At 39.8% G+C, this 20459-nt stretch overlaps 1 protein-coding gene across 1 annotated transcript in view; it reads left to right on the top strand.

Annotated features, from left to right (window-relative positions):
• The first annotated feature begins 2054 nt into the window (after positions 1-2054).
• LOC110960156 (VPS10 domain-containing receptor SorCS1) overlaps positions 2055-20459 on the top strand; it is a 226310-nt gene continuing 207905 nt past the window's right edge. Inside the window, 1 exon segment of the mRNA XM_051945295.1 lies at positions 2055-2787. Coding sequence (XP_051801255.1) covers positions 2176-2787 — 612 coding nt within the window. The 5' untranslated portion in view covers positions 2055-2175.

Here is a 20459-nt window from a genome sequence, read left to right on the forward strand (position 1 = left end):
TACAGTTAATGTTTTTGTTGCCAACGTTAAATCGTCTTTGTTGGGCCAGTTGGAACTAAAATGGAGCGTTTTAGTCAGAAAAGAGTACACTAAAAGAAAATATAATGTGTTTTTGAATCAATCAAAGCATGTAAACATACTGTACTGGACCCCACAAAATACAATTGTGAACCTGTAAATGCACAAAAGTTGATAACTTTAAGTTTGGAGAGATGATGACTGCCACAAATAAGCTATGATGAAGTTAAGATTTGGTTAAAACGTCAATAAAACTAATAAAGTTTAAATTAGGAACTGACCTTTACATCTGAATGTCATCTTTCCTGCTGATCTGGAGATGTGGAGCGCCAAAGAGAGTTCTGGGAGTTTAATTTATGGTGTTCAGTTTTGGATGATGACTCCATAAACACTGGAGCTGCAATCATTAACCAATTTGCTGTCACTTACTAAATTAATCGTCAGCCATTTTCATAATTGATTGATCAGTTTGAGCAGTTCACGAAGAAAAATGTCTAAATTCTGTGAATGCAGCTTCTTAAATATGAATATTTTCAGGCAAACTGAATAGCTTCAGGTGGTGGGCAAAACTAGATAATTAAGGATGTCATCTTGGTCTTTGGGAAACACTGATTGAGATTTTTTTTATTTTTACCATTTTCTGACATTTGATGGACCAAACAACTAAAGAATTAATCTAGAGTAAAAATGAATCACAGGGAATTAAAAAGTGTTTCTGCTGAGTTCCACCAAATTATCCAACAATTATCACCAAGCATCATTGAAAACCAAGCCAGAAATGATTATTTTTTAAAAAATACCCATGATTTACTAAAACCACTGGACATGATAAGGGTGCGTGCACGATAAAAAGACCCCATGAAGCTACAAAGGGGGAAGAAAATGAGATAATGTGGAGACAGTGTGACTCTCCGACAGCAGCGTGCCGATGAATGTGACAGAATGAGCCGTAATCACCACAGATGGGTCGTTTTCAACATATGACCGTCTTAAAAACCAATGTGTTCCTGTGCAACACAAACACATGATGCAACATGTGTTAAAAAGGACTCAACAGTGAAACAATTTGGTGCTAATTCTGTTGTTCTTTACTGTTTATTCTTAATTTACTGCAGCCTATGGATATTTTTCCTTGTGGTAAAATGAATCACCTCTCCAGGCGCAATCTGCCCGTTTTATTCCCTCATGGCAGAGTTCTCTGCTGCGACGTAGAAGGCAGCCAGCTGTTGTCGGAGTTCGTGACCATTTGTATATCCCTACGTGCTACTAAGTGCTCATCAGCAATCACCATAACCTCCAGAGAGCTGCAGGGCCAAGATCAGAGAAACCAAACTTCCAGCCTCCTTGCTTCCACCACTCAGATTCTCTGTTGGGCCAAAACAGGATGCCTGTTTTCTTGAAAAGTCTCTAAATATTCATGATCCAGTTGTTGCAGGTGACTCCTCAGGTTTCCCCTCAGCTGCACACAATAAATACAAAAAAATCCTCCTACAGGGGCTCCAGATCAGTTGCAGGCAGAGATGTGTTATGTAAAAAATCTCACGTTCCTATGTGGGCTCTTAAATTCTTTATTAGTGTTTAATAAGTCATGAAATCTGCCATCCCTGACACTGTGCTTAATTGGAAACATATTAATATGTTCCAATTACCAGAAGCCCCTGATGAGACCCTAAAAGAGCTGAAATCTAAACAGGTGCATCACAGGTAAAGTAATTCATTTGCTAAATGAAGAGATGTAGTTGTCCTGAAGGGAAGCTGGTGATAAAATCTGCAGCAAACTATGAGGAAAAGCTTCTTGAGGAACAAAAGAGCAGCACCACAAAAACGACTGTATTAGTGACTGCTTTAATTACAGGCGACCATATGGTGGAAAATAACAAATACGGTGAAAGACAGTCGCTACATTATCCTCCATCTCTCCGTCTGGATGCTCAGCTCCTCCCACATGCGTGCGAGGCTTCATTTGATCAAATCCTTCAACTTGGACCACTTAGGCTCAGCCGCACTTTTTACAACACTGCATTTGGGCAACGCAGCAACTTGCAGCTCATCCACAGCCGAGCGCCAGTTCACACCCCGACCAGGCAGGCAGAGGAAGGAGCGGAGAGCCGGGGAAAGGACTTCCAGCATCCACAGCATCGTTCTCCGCCGCCAGCGATGGAGAGGGAGGTCATATTCTGCCCAAAGTGGCTCAGCGCGCTTTGGTTTCTGCTTTTCGCGGCGCTCTGCCTCTTTCACGCCGCCACGGCTGAGATAACTTGCAGGTCATGCCAGCCTGGGAACAAGTGGCGTGCACAGGAATTACTGCTGAGATTTGACACGAGTGGGCCCGCAACAGGGCGGAAAGGAGAAGTTTTCGGGGCAGGGAGAACCGGGGCTGCGATTGGCGAAAGTCGGCGGCTCCGTTGCGCAGCTGGGTCCGCCGAGTGCGCCCGAGATCCGGCGGAATATTCGGACCTGAAACGGAATACAGACAAGCTGCGCGCAAGTGACAAAAACGGCAAGAAAGTTTCCGATGTGAGCCGCCACAGAAAGCGCGCCCGGAGGAGCAGCGGAGACGGTAAAGCGCAGAGAGACGAGCCGGAGGAGGGCACCGGATCCGCGGCTGGACGCAGAGTGACGCGCTCTGAATTGCGCTGGAGCGGAGAGGAGCGGAGAGCCGCCGGTCCGAGGCAGGAGGAGCTAAAACTTAACAGCTCGACATTCGCCTTGGCCGGAGACTCTGCTCACAACCAGGCCATGGTGCACTGGTCCGGCCAGAACAGCAGCGTAAGTCATATCTTCTGTCCACTTTCGAGCGGAAATGTTCGCTTCTCCTCGGTCGTCAGGTGGCCGCGAACCGGCGTCATGGGAGCCGCAGCTCTGCCTGATGAGTCTGAGAGAGAAGCACTGAGTTCTTTAACTAAACTGTCACATCCAAGTCTGACATGAAGCCACATATTTGTCTTTACTGCACATTTCCCCCACATTAGAATGAATTTTAATTTATAACACAGAGCTTTTGTTCCCTTATTTCATTTCAGCCATCATATTGTGGTTTAAAAATGAAAGGTTAACAATCAGACCTGAAAATGCACCTCTGGTCAGCTGAGGTTCTTGTGTTTGAGTTGCAGAGGAGGGAGAGTGACCTCCAGAAGCTGAGAGAGGGAGGTGGGAGAGAGAGGATTCTGTATCTTCAGTCTGAGCAGCTGAACTGATTTGCGGATAAAGCTGTTCATGTCGAGCACAGAGCGTCTCTGGCCAGAGGGCAGGATTTTCAAGCGGCGCTGCAGGTTGTGGGAGAGGTGAAGCAATTTCATCCTTCCTCTGCTGCAGACAGGCTTCCCCAGCATAAAGGAGCTGCAAAGTTTTGAGCTGCAGCTGCGTCTGTCCTTTAGGTCCTTTAGTGTAATGGCAGGAATTAGAGGATCAGGGGTTTGTCAGTGACAGAGGAAGGACATGTTCAGGTGCTGCTGCTGTGGGAAGCTGCTCCATTACTGGTTCTGTGTTTGAGTTCCAGTGTAGGGGTGAAGCATGTTGACACCAAGACATCAACCTCAAAGGAAACTGCAGAACTTTCTCAAGCTCCACTGTGTAGACTTCAGATCAAAATTGCAATTTTTCATGACTTCCAAAGGCTGCAATTTAGGATGTATGTTGTGCAGCACATCTGATCCACAGTTTAATCTTGTTTCAGTGGTTTTGCAAAGTCCCGCCCTTGCCTGTCAGTCAGGCTTCTGCCCCATGTCTCCAGCACGTTTTAAATCTGTTATGAATGTTAAACTGAAGCTTGACTTTAAAAGACTAGTCTGCAAATCAAATCAAGAATATTTTCCCACACGAAAAAGCAAATCGTTGCTCAGCATGAGAGAAGGTTGGTTTATTGTGAAAATGTTAATCGGGATAGATTTTTTTAATCAAAATGTTAGTAACTGAATGTAAAATATGGATGAAATCAGAAGTCGAACAATGTCTTTTTTCGGGCTGATACTGCTGATCAGTTGCTCTTATTAGTGATCAAGGAGACCAACAACCAATAAGCATAGTTATGATTGTTGAATAGATTTTTGATTTTTTTGAAACTAAATCTTTGTCATCCAATGTCAAATATGGAAAATTTGGAGGTTAAGCGATGTTTTGTTTTTCAGGGCTTACACTGTAAAAACAAAACAAAACCTCTTGTTAGTCATCAAAGAGAACCATAATTGCTAAATACTTGCAGAAAGAATGAAAATCTTGTTGCCAACATTTGGAATAACACTAATTTTCCAGCATCTGTCCTTTGGTGTGGATAGGCTGTTGCTCATGTTAGGTGACCAATCAGACAGAGCTGTGGGCGGGACTTAGCTGAGACCACAAATTTTTAATTCATTCATTTTATCTGGAATCGTTAAACACACTACTGATGACCAGAAAAATGCTGAATATTCGAGTTCCATAATTAACCAGTAAAAAATTGTGTGATTTAATCTTAAATCATTGAAATATTAAAATAATAGTTGCTGATCTTTTCTTCTGATTATCTACTGATTGAATATGGGATTAATAATTTCACTGCTGACATTTCAGTCACATGCACAGTGGAGATTTTCTCTCACGGTTTCTCCAAGGCACAAAACGTACGTCAATTCCTGATGGGAAGTGTCCTTTGATATGGAGTTTAGTCAGATTCAATCGCTTTGGTGCACATATTCACTGAATGATAGCAGAAAATGAGTGAAACTGATGTTAAAGACGTCTAAAAAGAGGCCTCGTTTGATTTTTCTCTGTCCATGCTGTGTATGTAGCTGTGCATTAGCTGTCATCTGTGGTGTGATGCGTCTCTTACAGGTGCCTTTTATGCTCCCAACAAATGCTGAATGCAGGAGATGAAAAAGATCTCAAAGCTTTGAATCAGAACCAATGCAAACCTGCTTTTTGTTGTATCCAAAGTGATAATCTCCGCCTGAATGCTGTTTTTGATTATTAACACTAAAAGGTGGAACTTCGGGAAGTTGAACCAAGCACAGTCAAAAACATATTAATCTGTTCTGAGGACTGACACCTTCAAACTTCTTTATGTTCTTCTGGATGAAACATGATATAATTAGCAAAGACTCAAGGCAACGAAAGCTATAAAATCTGCTTTTTTAACTCAAACAATGAAGGTCTTTGGATTTGTCCGAGTCCTCCACAGGCTCGCTGCTACACCCACAACCACTTAGCCCTGTCTGTAACAAAACCAATTACAGTCAAACACGTTTCAGCAGCGACCATGCCATCCACCTCGCTTCTCACTCAAACTCCATCCTGCGCCTCAGGTGTTTCTGTGGGCTCGACAAACCACTGCCTGGAAAGTGACCTTACAGTGAAGAGAAAAAAAAGTCAGGATTTATTTATGCTCCAAAAACACCCAGATAGTCATTCTGGCTATTAAGCTGTTTGATTCTGCAACCACGGAACAATTTGCCCCGATTCTTTCAGCCGACGACTCACTCGAGGACATTAAATATGTAGAGTTGTTGCTATAAGCAGCAGCAGAAGTCTTCGGTCTTTACAATCGGAGCTGCCGTATAAATAAACAGATGAGTCAACAACGGAGCTGAAAAGGATACAGATAAGGGCTTCGATGCTCTTAATATTTAACCCCTCGAGGCATCTGCAAAGCTTTCCTCTTGCAGTCTGTGTGTCAGACTCGATTGGAGGTTATAATTATGACTCACGAAACGTCGGTCGCAGAAGTCGTACAGCGAAAACACGCATTTGGAGTGAATGAATGGATTTCGATAAACGATAGCAAAATGCTTTTATGTTAGTACAGGGATGTGCAGAAAGACCTCCAGCTGGCATTATGCTCCTGATTTGCTCTTGTGTAGTCATTTGCATTCAAATATGAGTCATAATAACAAAAAAAAACTACATGGTTTCAAACTTCACTAAAAGTCAAGGTTTCCTCATGAGATTTCCATTAATGAAGCGAAACCTTCTGCAAACTTCTCGCCCTCGAGGACAGCAGACCCGCTGTGTTTTTTTTATCCTTTCCCGGCTTTACGTCGTCATTTTGGTTGTTTGTGTGTGTGTGTGTATCCACCCTTTTCCTTTGTGTCTGTCTACTTCAGCTTCTCACATCCAGCAGAAAAGACGTTTGACAGCTCTCAGAGAGCCGCTGTGAACTTGTTGCGTTGAGCCGTGTAGGTGGACAGCGCTGCACAGCCGTGATGGCAAGAAAAGATCTAAAGACTGTGTCCTTGTGCCGCAGAGAATCAATCAAGTCAAGAGCCTCCATGTCTCATTCAGAAGCAGCGCTGTCAGGCTGATCTTTCTTACTGTTTTAGTGGCTTTTATTTTATTGTTCATTCAGCAGACATCACACAATACATGTAGATACAACAGAAAGCTAATTATCACAGAAGTTATGAACAACGCACAGAGAAAAAAGATGGTGGATTCATACACACGTGGACAAAATTGTTGGTACCCCTCAGTTAAAGAAGGAAAAACCCACAATTCTCACTGAAATCACTTGAAACTCACAAAAGTAACAATAAATAAAAATTTATTGAAAATTAAATAATCAAAAACAGCCATTACTTTTGAATTGTTGATTAACATAATTATTTAAAAAAACAAACTAATGAAACAGGCCTGGACAAAAATGATGGTACCTCTATAAAAGATTGAAAACTATTTGACCAGAGTGACATGATTAACTCAGGTGTGTCATTTAATTGACATCACAGGTGTTTCCAAACTCATAATCAGTCAGTCTGCCTATTTAAAGGGAGACAAGTAGTCACCCTGCTGTTTGGTGAAAAGGTGTGTACCACACTGAACATGGACAACAGAAAGCGAAGGAGAGAATTGTCCCAGGACATCCGAAAAAAAATTATAGACAAACATCTTAAAGGTAAAGGCTATAAGACCATCTCTAAACAGCTTGAAGTTCCTGTGACAACAGTGGCTCATATTATTCAGAAGTTCAAGACCCACGGGACAGTAGCCAACCTCCCTGGACGTGGCCGCAAGAGGAAAATTGATGACAAATTGAAGAGACGGATCGTTGGAATTGTATCCAAAGAGCCCAGAGCAACCTCCAAAGAAATTAAAGGTGAACTCCAAGGCCAAGGTACATCAGTGTCAGATCGCACCATTCGTCGTTGTTTGAGCCAAAGTGGACTTCATGGGAGACGACCAAGGAGGACACCACTGCTGAAAAACTCATAAAAAAGCAAGACTGGAATTTGCAAAAATGCATGTTGACAAGCCACAAAGCTTCGGGGAGAATGTCCTTTGGACAGATGAGACCAAACTGGAGCTTTTTGGTAAGGCACATCAACTCTATGTTCATAGACTCAAAAACCAAGCATACAAAGAAAAGAACACTGTCCCTACGGTGAAACATGGAGGAGGCTCAGTAATGTTTTGGGGCTGCTTTGCTGCATCTGGCACAGGGTGTCTTGAAAGTGTGCAAGGTACGATGAAATCTGAAGACGATCAAGGCATTCTGGAGAGAAATGTGCTGCCTAGTGTCAGAAAGCTTGGGCTCAGTCGCAGGTCATGGGTCTTCCAACAGGACAACGATCCAAAACACACAGCCAAAAACACCCAAGAATGGCTGAGAGAAAAGCGTTGGACTATTCTAAAGTGGCCTTCTATGAGCCCAGATCTGAATCCCATTGAACATATGTGGAAGGAGCTGAAACATGCCATTTGGAGAAGACACCCATCAAACCTGAGACAACTGGAGCTGTTTGCTCATGAGGAGTGGGCCAAAATACCTGTTGACAGCTGCAGAACGCTCATTGACAAATACAGAAATCATTTAATTGCAGTGATTGCCTCAAAAGGTTGTGCAACAAAATATTAAGTTATGGGTACCATCATTTTTGTCCAGCCCTATTTCATTAGTTTGTTTTTTTAAATAATTATGTTAATCAACAATTCAAAAGTGATGGCTGATTTTGATTATTTAATTTTCAATAAATTTTTATTTATTGTTGCTTTTGTGAGTTTCAAGTGATTTCAGTGAGAATTGTGGGTTTTTCCTTCTTTAACTGAGCGGTACCAACAATTTTGTCCACGTGTGTAATAGATCCTGATGTTGCAAAGAATTTACACATTAAGCTACGGATTCTAACTTCTTATTATCCACCTTTTTCAGCAAAGAAATTCAAATTGCTTCTAATCATTTAGTTTTTTAGACTCTTGCAGTGAAAGCATTGTGTTTTTTAGCCAGTTTTTTGCCCATGTAGACAATAGAAGAGCAAATAAAAAAACTACTGTTCTGCTCTCTGTGCACTCTTGTTACAAAGTCAGGAACTTTTTGTGCTGTGGTGTTGGTGTCTTAAAATGGTTTACAGTGTTTGTGTTGTGAGCCTTTGTGCTTCCAGATTAGGTTTAATCTGATTCAGAAAGGCCAGACCCCATTCAAAATACAGCAGCAGAATTCAGGCTGGAGAGTGTTTCCGTGTCCAACGTACAATACAGGAATACATAAAGGTTTAACAGTACACATAGTTAAATAGGTGCTACAATGCAAATATTGCTCTACTATGTGTTCATGAAGCAGAATAACCTGGATACAGATGCTTTCTGTAGAAGCACAAACTGACAAAATTCTTATCTCTAAATCAGCACCAGTGCAAGTGACATACACACGTGGACAAAATTGTTGGTACCCCTCAGTTAAAGAAGGAAAAACCCACAATTCTCACTGAAATCACTTGAAACTCACAAAAGTAACAATAAATAAAAATTTATTGAAAATTAAATAATCAAAAACAGCCATTACTTTTGAATTGTTGATTAACATAATTATTTAAAAAAACAAACTAATGAAACAGGCCTGGACAAAAATGATGGTACCTCTATAAAAGATTGAAAACTATTTGACCAGAGTGACATGATTAACTCAGGTGTGTCATTTAATTGACATCACAGGTGTTTCCAAACTCATAATCAGTCAGTCTGCCTATTTAAAGGGAGACAAGTAGTCACCCTGCTGTTTGGTGAAAAGGTGTGTACCACACTGAACATGGACAACAGAAAGCGAAGGAGAGAATTGTCCCAGGACATCCGAAAAAAAATTATAGACAAACATCTTAAAGGTAAAGGCTATAAGACCATCTCTAAACAGCTTGAAGTTCCTGTGACAACAGTGGCTCATATTATTCAGAAGTTCAAGACCCACGGGACAGTAGCCAACCTCCCTGGACGTGGCCGCAAGAGGAAAATTGATGACAAATTGAAGAGACGGATCGTTGGAATTGTATCCAAAGAGCCCAGAGCAACCTCCAAAGAAATTAAAGGTGAACTCCAAGGCCAAGGTACATCAGTGTCAGATCGCACCATTCGTCGTTGTTTGAGCCAAAGTGGACTTCATGGGAGACGACCAAGGAGGACACCACTGCTGAAAAACTCATAAAAAAGCAAGACTGGAATTTGCAAAAATGCATGTTGACAAGCCACAAAGCTTCGGGGAGAATGTCCTTTGGACAGATGAGACCAAACTGGAGCTTTTTGGTAAGGCACATCAACTCTATGTTCATAGACTCAAAAACCAAGCATACAAAGAAAAGAACACTGTCCCTACGGTGAAACATGGAGGAGGCTCAGTAATGTTTTGGGGCTGCTTTGCTGCATCTGGCACAGGGTGTCTTGAAAGTGTGCAAGGTACGATGAAATCTGAAGACGATCAAGGCATTCTGGAGAGAAATGTGCTGCCTAGTGTCAGAAAGCTTGGGCTCAGTCGCAGGTCATGGGTCTTCCAACAGGACAACGATCCAAAACACACAGCCAAAAACACCCAAGAATGGCTGAGAGAAAAGCGTTGGACTATTCTAAAGTGGCCTTCTATGAGCCCAGATCTGAATCCCATTGAACATATGTGGAAGGAGCTGAAACATGCCATTTGGAGAAGACACCCATCAAACCTGAGACAACTGGAGCTGTTTGCTCATGAGGAGTGGGCCAAAATACCTGTTGACAGCTGCAGAACGCTCATTGACAAATACAGAAATCATTTAATTGCAGTGATTGCCTCAAAAGGTTGTGCAACAAAATATTAAGTTATGGGTACCATCATTTTTGTCCAGCCCTATTTCATTAGTTTGTTTTTTTAAATAATTATGTTAATCAACAATTCAAAAGTGATGGCTGATTTTGATTATTTAATTTTCAATAAATTTTTATTTATTGTTGCTTTTGTGAGTTTCAAGTGATTTCAGTGAGAATTGTGGGTTTTTCCTTCTTTAACTGAGCGGTACCAACAATTTTGTCCACGTGTGTACATGTTCAGTTCTTTTCCAATGTTCAGTCACATTGGACCTTTAAACTCCTGCAGCTCCACGTTAATTTTTTTAAAACGTTTTTGAGTAACCAAAAACCTGTCAGGTCTAGCATTTCCATTTTTATCCAGTGTTCTTGACATTTAGCAAGTCTGTTTGAATGTCTCTGAGCAACCTTTTAAAGTAAACTTTGGCAAATCTGACGTTAGAACGCCTTATCTCACTCCTGGAGACTAGAAGCTTCTCTTTGCACAGCTTACTAGGACTCATGTAAGACTATTTTTCTGGACATCTGTACATTTTAGTTAGATTTTTTTTTTTAAATAAGCAAAATGTCTCCTAGAAATTCGTTCAGGTACTATAATGCAAACCGAAGCAGAGTCAGAAATGCTGTTAAAATTTAACACAGTTAATACTGAAAGCTAAAGAAAGCTGTCTTTTGCTAACTGTAAATCTCAGATAATCCTGATGTAGAAGAACTAAACATCTATCCAGACCATGTGTCATTTAAAAAATGTATTAAGAAATTACCAGTATGTACAGGAGCTGACAAAAAAGATAATGTGATTTTTTTTTATTGCACCTACTATATAATGTAGAGGCAGATTAATTAAACAAAAACAAACAAACAAACAAACAAAAGAGGCCCATTGTGCAAGCAGTGTAGAAGTTGCTCTGAAAGCCTGTATAACACCAGAATGAATTACTCTGGCTTCATAGATCAGAGACCCTCCAGCACAAACTGTAATTTACAGTTTTGATGCAGCAGATGTCAGAGTAAATAACATTCATAGAGTGAGTCAGTGACACTGATGTTGCAACTCTAACCAAATTTAATGCAACGTAAATGAGTCGTATCTGCACAAGGTGGCATCTTTAGAGAACGCTCTGCAAACTTTGAAAAATATTGTTTTAATAACAGATACAGTCTGATTCTGGCACAGAGACCTCCAGGGAGGAAACGCTGTCGAGTGATTAGTTTTAGATGTTGCATAATTCAACAGAATAAAAATTGCATGTACATTATTTTTCTTTATTAACTTTAAAGGTCCCACATTGTCCCTCTTCTCAGCAAATGAAAGTCTCACATGACACCAGAATGTGTGTCTCAGTTTTTCAGTTCTAAATACTGCAAATACGATTCATGTCCGGATTCCAGTGATGTTCTAAACCGACTGTTTCAGTGTCTGAAGCTTTAAACATGGCTGAGCTGCTGCTGTCCAGGACCCCTTCTGGAAGAAAACTCTCTGCATCTGTGATTGACATAGACATATATGATTGTCTGAGACCAGGACTTTCTATCACTTTTAACTTTGTCTCTGAGCATCAGTTTACATGCCATTGCTTTTAACTTCTGTGCTTGGTGAATTTGTTCAGAGGATGTTGCGGTTATAATATCAGTACTTTAAGCTAGCATTAGCCACATTAGCTGAGCACTAAGGATTTTGCCATTGCTGTGCGGACATTGTCATCCAAAATAAAAGGAGTCCACTGGGTATTCAGCTCTTCAGATGCTGGGAGTACATGAAAACTCCTGTGTTCACTCTTGCAGCCAACCGCGGAACATTTGAGGAGTTTCGCTCGTGGTGCAGGCATTTTAGATTTAGCAGAAGCAGCTGTAGTAAGTAATTAAACCTGGTGGAATGTGAGACAGCTGCCCTTTCTGAATGGTTCACCTGGAAGCAGTGAGGGGGCAGAGTTACTGAAATCTAACTTCTACACAGAAACTGTAAAATTCTGAGTGGCTTGTAGAGCTGTGAGGTTATCTTGTTGTTGGAATGGCAGAAGTAAATGTCTCTGATGTTCTCACAGCTATTATTTCACACCTCCCAAGTCTTTTAGGACATAAAAACACAACAAAAGTGGATTTTCATCATATGGGAACTTTAAAGGTTCAAATGGTAAGCTTTTGTATACAACTGTTTCATCTTTTTGCATCACTCAAAGACTTAATAACTGTTACCAACTAATGGAAACAGAAACAGACTGATCAAACAAATACCTGCTGATTCCTTGGTAGCAGCAAGAGCAGCATTGAAATTCAGAGAAAAAAGTTACAGGTAAAGAGCAGCTTCGCCATGGGGCCTGTGGCATATTCCTCAGATGGATGTAAGACATTCACCGGGACACCATTATTTACATTATGAAATGTCAGGCATAAAGTACCTTGGCCTGTCACTCACATGGATTCAGGCTGACGTACTGTCTTCTACTAGTTTACATTCGAGCTTCCTGAGACGGAGAACAAGCCCTGCTGGAACACGCCCAATAAGAGCAAACAGAAACAGGTAAATTATAAAATGAAACCCTGCAGCAACAACAAGGTGTCTCTGTTTATCTTCCACAAACACGCAAGTTATATCCAGAGTCTGTCGGCAATTAATGCAGAGACAATCGCGTGACGAGTTGTGAGAAATTGGCTCACACTTCTCGGTTTTCAGTCTTGCACTACGTCTCGAGGTGTTGAGCAGATCTATTTATGGCTGTGTATGGCAACGCTGAGTATACCGCCATGTTTTGTGTCACTAAAGTCACGTTTCCACCAGTTTTCTCTCTAGGCAATCAAGCTCCTCATAATTTGCTCGTTTTCAAACGTTTGAGAACCGTCGACGCCGTATGGAGCTTCAATTGAACGAAGACATTTACAACCTGTTCATGTGAGATGGCAGAATTCAAACATATCATTTAGGTCAGACATATGCTAAATTGAAAGTTGTATAGAAAATGGTCTAGTTACAGGGCAGTGCAGCTTATTCTTTGTTGCAGCGGTTCAATAATGTTTTTATTAGGGCCGATGTTCATTGCTAGCAATCGAGGATATTTGAAAATGATGCGCGTTTCCAAGAAAAATTTAAATCTTGGTGTCAGAATTGAAAATAACTCTAGCTCCAACACAAAGCTTTCCAATAATGCCTTTGTTTTACATATTTTTAATTCAATGATAAACTAAAAATGCAAGTATATCGTATTAAAATACTGAACAGCAGGGAAAACGAGATGAATACCTCTTTTCTGCTTTGATTTTACATCCATATTGAAGTTCTGCTGTTTCATGTTCTTCTTCAGAATAGGCAAAGTAGCTTTTTCTTTACAATAACTGCAGTCCCAAACTTTTAGGCAGTTTTGTTAGTCATGATAATCCGGGCCCCTGACCTAACCAAGAAACACTGGAATCAATATTCCTGACTGAGAGCCGGTTCTTTTCCTGGATTGGGATTACACATCAGCTCCCACTCAGTCTTCAAGCTACCTTGGTGAAAAAAATGTACTTAATTATGCATCATTTTAAGCCTTAGTTCAAATTATATGACTGAGATATGTCATTCATTGAGTACATTGAGGTATAAACGCCTCATTTGCAATGTAGCTGTGTGACAAAATAAAAGATGGAGGCACACAAATGAACTTGGATAATAATATAAAAACAAAAGCCAAATTAAGCAAAATAGGAAGAACACATATATGTAAACAAGAATAACTGGACATAAAAACGGTTTAATTTAAAATCCTGAATTGCCGTACATATAATAATAAGTCCAATGTTAGATTCTCTGGTGGTTATTTCAAGTTGTAGGTGCACAGTTGGTCAGCACCTACCGTGTAATCCAACCATGTGAGCCTTTGTAAAATGCTTTTCCATACAGTTGTCATAAACAGGAAAACTATCTTTAAAGACTAAAACTGTTTTTGCACCAGGATGTAAACATGTTCATTTCAGCTCGACATTTTTACATGGAGGTCTATTGGGATGGACTCACTTTTTGAGGCTGCCTCAAGTGGACATTTAAGGAACTGCAGCTTTTGGTTCTTCGTGTGCTTGGCTGTACAGTGTTACCTAAGAGTGTGTAAAACTCCAAACATATGTACACTTAATTACCAAAACCTTCCTAGACAACACGCTGAGGGTGATGCTATGATTTTTTTAGTTGCAAAAGTTTAGCGTGTATCTGCGAGCAGCATAGCTTTAGTGATGGTCTTTGACGTCTTTTCAGTTGCTTTACCACTTTGACTCAGACTGAAATACTGCAACAGCTGAGATGCTATGAATGAATCATGCTAATTTTGACAGACATTCATGGTCCTCAGATGATGAATCTGAATGACTGCAAGCTGTTTTCACTGCAGAAATTTGAAAGTGTGTTCCAATAATAAGAACTGCCACCTTCAGGGCTGCTTTGAGGGGAGAACAAAAGCACCTACTCAGAGGTAGTTGCTTCTGAGTGGAGCTGTTTTTCTGCCCTCTCGATGTCATTGTCCAGTAGTAGTTTTTTCTTCTCTAACATTGAGATTAGCAACACAAAACCTCCCAATAGGTAAACATGACAAAGCATTGTTCCATTTCCTACATAGAACTGGAGTTGTGTTCAGTAACTACTTTTTTTTTATTTTTATTTTTTATTGTGGTGCATTTAGAGGTCATGTAGAGGTAGAAGAGTTTGGATCCCACACAAAGGAAAGAGAAAAGGCCAAAAGAGCCCCGTGTTCCTGCAGTGGAAAGCCGCCTAATAGTGATCTCACACAAAGTTGTTATTTTTGTCTTGACTGAATGAATCACAATCCCGTTTTCTACAGACTTCACTGGAACCAAGATGATGATTCCCAGTGACTTTGTCGTTAGTAGTAAAATATCTCCACATCTACTGCTCAGAATCGACACAAATTATAGACAGACTTTCATGGTTCCCAGAGGATGATCCCTAATGACTTACACTATTTTCTAAATGTTTTTCTACCTGAAAAGCATCTTTAAATTCAGGCTATTTAGAGTTCCATGATTGTTAAACTAAATAATCAAAACTGTAACCTAGAGAGTAAATAATAGCAACAAACACGAAAACGAAGATCGAATTAAGTCTGATCTTAAAACTCTAAACTGTAACTCCGGGAAAGTGGATGAAACACAGCCATCCTGAATTAGGCGGCCTCTTTGCTTAATTTTGTTTTCAGCTAAACACATTTTCAGGCTGAAAGAATAGTGACACAATAAAGTGCAGTTCAGCAAAAATCTCACTTTTATTCATAAATACAAAACATGGCCTTGATAATAAGAGTCAACCTTAGCTTTCAACTATCAGGAACAAAAGTAAAAACCCTCAAAATGACCTCAGCCTAGCACTATTTCTTGATTAACTTCAACTCTAAAGTTCCAGTGATGCTCACAAAGGTGTTAATCAAATTAAAATAGAAAATATTTTCCGTTTCTTTTTCTGTATTGGCCTTGATTATGTGGATGTTTGACAATGTGGTTTGATTACAAGCTGGCATGCCTCCAGAAGGTGTAATAAAATTCCTGTCCTTTTCTGAAGTAATGACATTAAAAATGGAAGCTTTTCAAGATAAGGTAATATATTTGATCGCCTTCTTCCTGACTCATTTAAGTGAAGACGAGGTAGCAGCTAAACTATTTGACAGGTTTAATTCAACAACTTGTGCATGAAAACAAAGAGCTGATGGAAGGCTTATCGAGTAATTAACCTGGAAATGCCTTTATTCGTCAAAGTGGAGGAATGTTGTCAGCGCAGTTTGTCTGTTTGTCACTCAGATTATATGAAAACTACTGAGGAGATTTTCATAATACTTGGTGTAGAGGTGGAGCAGAGGCAAAGCAAAAACCTATGACAAAGCAAGGAAGGAGATGACTCACTAATGCTTATTAGGACTGTCACTTTCTGTTCTTATCTCTCAAAAGTGAGACAAAAAAGCAAATGTGTTTATTTTGAAGGGGAAAACTGGAAAATTAAAATATTGTAATCATTTTAATAAGACTATTTGTTTTGTTATTTTAAATGTAATTATAATTATATGCCTTATTTGTTTTGTTTTGTTATTTTCTGTCTGTCATTGCCCCCTTTTTAGAAGACACCCTTGTCTACTGTCAAAAACAGTCTTCCTGAAGTAAACACAAAAAATAATAGATGTGACTACCACGATTTCCTGATCTTCTCAGAAACAAGAAAAAACTTTAACCCACTGACCCCCAAAAGTGGGTATGAAAGATCTGTTATCTTTTCAAAAAGTCTTCCAAATGACACCATTTATCGAAGCCACTTACTGCAAAAAAATCCCCAAAGAATGGTTGGATATTTAAATTTCCAACTGTCCCTAAACTAATCATGATGCAGTTTTGCCTCAAAGATTTCCTTAAATTAACTTAAAGTTGTGATTTTATAGAAAAACAAACAAAAGTTAACCATTTGCACCAGTTTTAGTAACCATAATCACTTTATTCTGCATGTATTTTTCAAAAAAACTTACAAATAAAAGTTTGCGCCAGATTATGTAAAAACTGATTCTTCATGACTGACTCAGATGTAACCAAGGGGCAAAAATTCAGATTTTTCAGGCGAAGTGCAGCCAGTATTTTCACAGAGCAGAGAGGAGACAACAAGGGAGACTGAGAGAATTAAAAAAAAACATGCTGAATGAATAAAACAAATGTGGCATGACTTCAAAACAGTAAATAGAGGAGCAAGTTGTTGGAAGATACGTTTAGCACGGTGAAACATCTTTCTACAGATGATGGGCGGAGTAGAGAAACAAACCTAGTTTTTAGAGGCTGTAAAAATGTAAAAACTTAGAATTTCTGTGTGGTATTAGTCACAACTGTGGAGATTTTTTTTTAGTTGAGCCCAGAGTGAAGAAAAATGTGACAGGAGCAAAAAATGTCCAGAAATTGCTTTGAGTTGAGAATGTTAAACAGGATTTACGCAAAGTCACTTTATTCGACAAAAATGTTTGCATTCTCCTGATATTTCTGACTATTTGATGATCAAAAATGTTGACTATGCTTGATAAATAAAACCCCAATTAGCAGAAGTGCTAAAAAAATATGTGTTTAAATTCTCAATTTGAATCACTTTGGCACTGGATAAAATCAGATCTCCTTCATTCTAACTGTGTCAGATTGTACAGAAGAGATTTCTGAGTTCTCACTTCTTCCTCATGGTTGTTCAGGACAAAAATACAGAGTTCAGAGGGTTAACATCTCCAGCTGTGTGGTAGAGATGATAGATTTGAATTACGTTGAGCTTTAGGTGTGGCCATGTGTGACTCATGCTTTACTGCAGCGTCTTTTTAAGTTGTGCATTGTCAGTTCTGCATCTCACGTGTTTTTCTTTTCTTAATCCTGCCTCTTCCTCTGTTCCTTCTCTTTATTTACTCACATGTACCTTTGTGTCTTGGCCGCACTCCACGTTTGACGCCGCAATTACAGCATGAGCCTCTAAAATCACATTTTCGACATCCAAATTTAATGCAGGCGCAGTCTAATCTGTGTGCTTTCAGACCTGTTACTTAGCTCATCATGCTGTGAGAGGAGAACAGAAAAAAAAATGAATTAAAAAAAAAAAAGCGGAAAAGACACATTGAAACAACAGACATATGCGCAGCCGCTGTGTGGGCTAAGCCGTCCTTTGGGTATGTGCCTGGGAGTGATCGGGAAGGCGGACGCTGTCACGCTCCACCGAGCAGCGTTTACTCACCACCAGGCCCGTAAACAAACCGGCCTCCCGGTCCCTCTGTCTTTCCACAAATCCCCAGTGAATCCCACACAAATAAGTCATTATTTCTCTTTAGTCTGAAGTTATGTGCTGTAAACTGTGTGTCTGGAGTCTTCTTGGAAACACCAAAAACATACAATCTGTGGCTAATATGTCAGGACAGTCTGAGAAACATTAATTTTACAGCAGTAAGGGCCTTTAGGTTCTCCTGAGAGCCCTCCTAATGTTCCCTTTAGCTTTTAATCCAAAAACAACACAATTCTCTCTCCATTTCTGGACCCTTCGATTTACAGTAAGTGGAGAAAATTCGCCTTTTCTGATGGAATTGAAATTTAAGGAGTAACAGTGCATTTAGGTTTGTGTCAAACTCAGTTGTGACTTATACTTGAGCTCAAACTGAGGGAATATTCAAAATCCCACGTCAAATATGTGAACATTTATGAAAGTCATAAATTACAAAAACTCATTTGAGATCTGTACTCCACTTTCTTTTATTTTCTTTCTTTTTTTTTGACTGGTTGCATAATTTTTGCTAACAACCTGCATTCATAAAATCACACTAACTACATAAAATCTAAATTACTGATCAAATTAGAGTAAGTTTTGGAAATGAAACTGCCTCTTTTCATGAGCTGCAAATACTTGAGCCCCTTTTTGTGAACCGTCAAGCAGATAAGTACATTTTTTCACTGGAGACGACTGAAAACTGTGAAAAACACGGGATTAGTGGCAGCACTGCTTTTCGTAAACATATACTATGACTACATGAAGTAGGCATTTTTTGTCAGTTTATTGGTTTCGAAAGCTGTCAGAAACACAGTCATAATTCCAGTTTTGTCTTGTATGTTAAACCTCCCACCACTCAGGGCAGTAGAGCTGCTGCTGTCACTGTCAGAGGTAATAAAATCAAGAAGTCACTCCACACAGGTTTTTCGCCATGTGGTGTTTGTTTTCTGGATATATGGGACGTTTTCTTTGCCTGGATTTAGGATTTTTACTGAGAAAATGGATGTAATCTGTCTCATATTGGAGAACCTGCATAGAATGTGAGTAAATATGTTGTCATTTTGCATTTTTTGGGTATGAGAAGAGGTCACTGCTCAGACATTTAAATCTTAAGGCAGCAAATATGTCAGACCTCGAGCTACCTTGGGCTTATGTGTTGCTGTTGCATTTGAAAGCACAATATGCAAGATTTTGAATTTAAATTGTGCGTAAATATCCCTGCAAACAGCTATCTGCTCTGTAAAGATATAATGGAAGACAACATCCTCATCAGAGAATGAATCTCACTACCTCTGTGTGTTTTGTCGTCTGAGTTTCTTTCTTTCTATGTTTTTGCAGCTGGTTTTAGCCTTTCCTCTATTTTATTGCGTTTTTGTGCGTGTCCGTCCATCCAGTTGAAACTGTTGGCCCTCCCCACACTTGGGACATCGAGAGCGACGTCTGTTAGCTTCTGTGTGCATTTCCTTTCTGCTTGTGAGTGAAAGTAAAGGAAGTGGTGAAGTGTTTGTTTCTGCCTGAGATGCTGCTGCTCCATCAACATTCAGAGGTTGTGGATGTTGCACAGGAAGCCTTTAAAGTTTGTTTCATGCCAGACACTGACTTTGTTCTCTGATTACTTTTGAGCGCATGTCTAGTGAGGTGAACTGTACCCGTGACGTAATCTGGAAACGAGTCCAACACATTAAAAACTCACTTTAAGTGTATGTATGTGGCTTGAACAGACATAAACTTTTGGGCATTTATGAGGTGTAGTTCAGTCAGTTGGTCACAAGAAGGAACATGTGCAGCAGAGCGCTTACTGACTCTATGTGCAGCCATATCAGCCTAAATTAATTCTAGATCAACATAGAACGCTATGGTTTTCAGCCTATTTCATGACTCTAACCGCGTTATTTTCTGCTGACATGAAGAAAACAGACCATTAGCAAAACCACTGCACATGTTTATATGATTTCTGAAAATATATCAACTGGTGATCCGGCACAAGAACTACTCAGGAATAAAACGTAGACAAGTTAGCTGCTGTTTTTAGACACTGTTTGCAGAGTTTACAAAAACCTCCGTTGACATCAGTTAGTGTAGATCGACTGCAATGTAAATGCTCTGTTAAATAAGTTTGGGCTTGTTCAAAGTTATGAAAACCTGGGGGTGTTCACAGGCAGTTTGTTCCTCCTGCTGCCATAGATATATATTGAGATTATAAAGAGATATTGAGCACGGTGCACTTAAATTTCACTGTATGTTTATACAATGACAATTAAGAAACTCACTAATCTACAAAAAATAATACATTTTTCCTGATTGGATGTTTATTGGAGAGCTTTTCTCATTACAAAATTATCACCAGACATTGTCCAATCACCCTGGAGATTGCAAACTTCGTCAGAGAGCATACTGGTATCTTCTTGCTACATGACAAATCCAGCAGATATAAACATTTTCTGCAAACAGTTGCCAGATTACTTATATCTTTGCCTCCCGTCTTCATGCTGCACTATAGGTAATCTCCTCCTGGCTTCTACATGAGAGTTTTATTGATCTTTTCTTCCAACTCTTGACTGAAAACTATGGCAACAATGTTTCCCTTAATATGAGACTTTGACAGCTATTTACAGCAAGGACTTCAACAAAACAATAGAGTTTCACTTTGTTTGGACAAGTAACTTACAGAACTGTGCTTCTAGCAAAATCA

This window comes from Acanthochromis polyacanthus, chromosome 3 (genome assembly GCF_021347895.1).
Source record: "Acanthochromis polyacanthus isolate Apoly-LR-REF ecotype Palm Island chromosome 3, KAUST_Apoly_ChrSc, whole genome shotgun sequence".
Lineage (NCBI taxonomy): Eukaryota > Metazoa > Chordata > Actinopteri > Pomacentridae > Acanthochromis > Acanthochromis polyacanthus.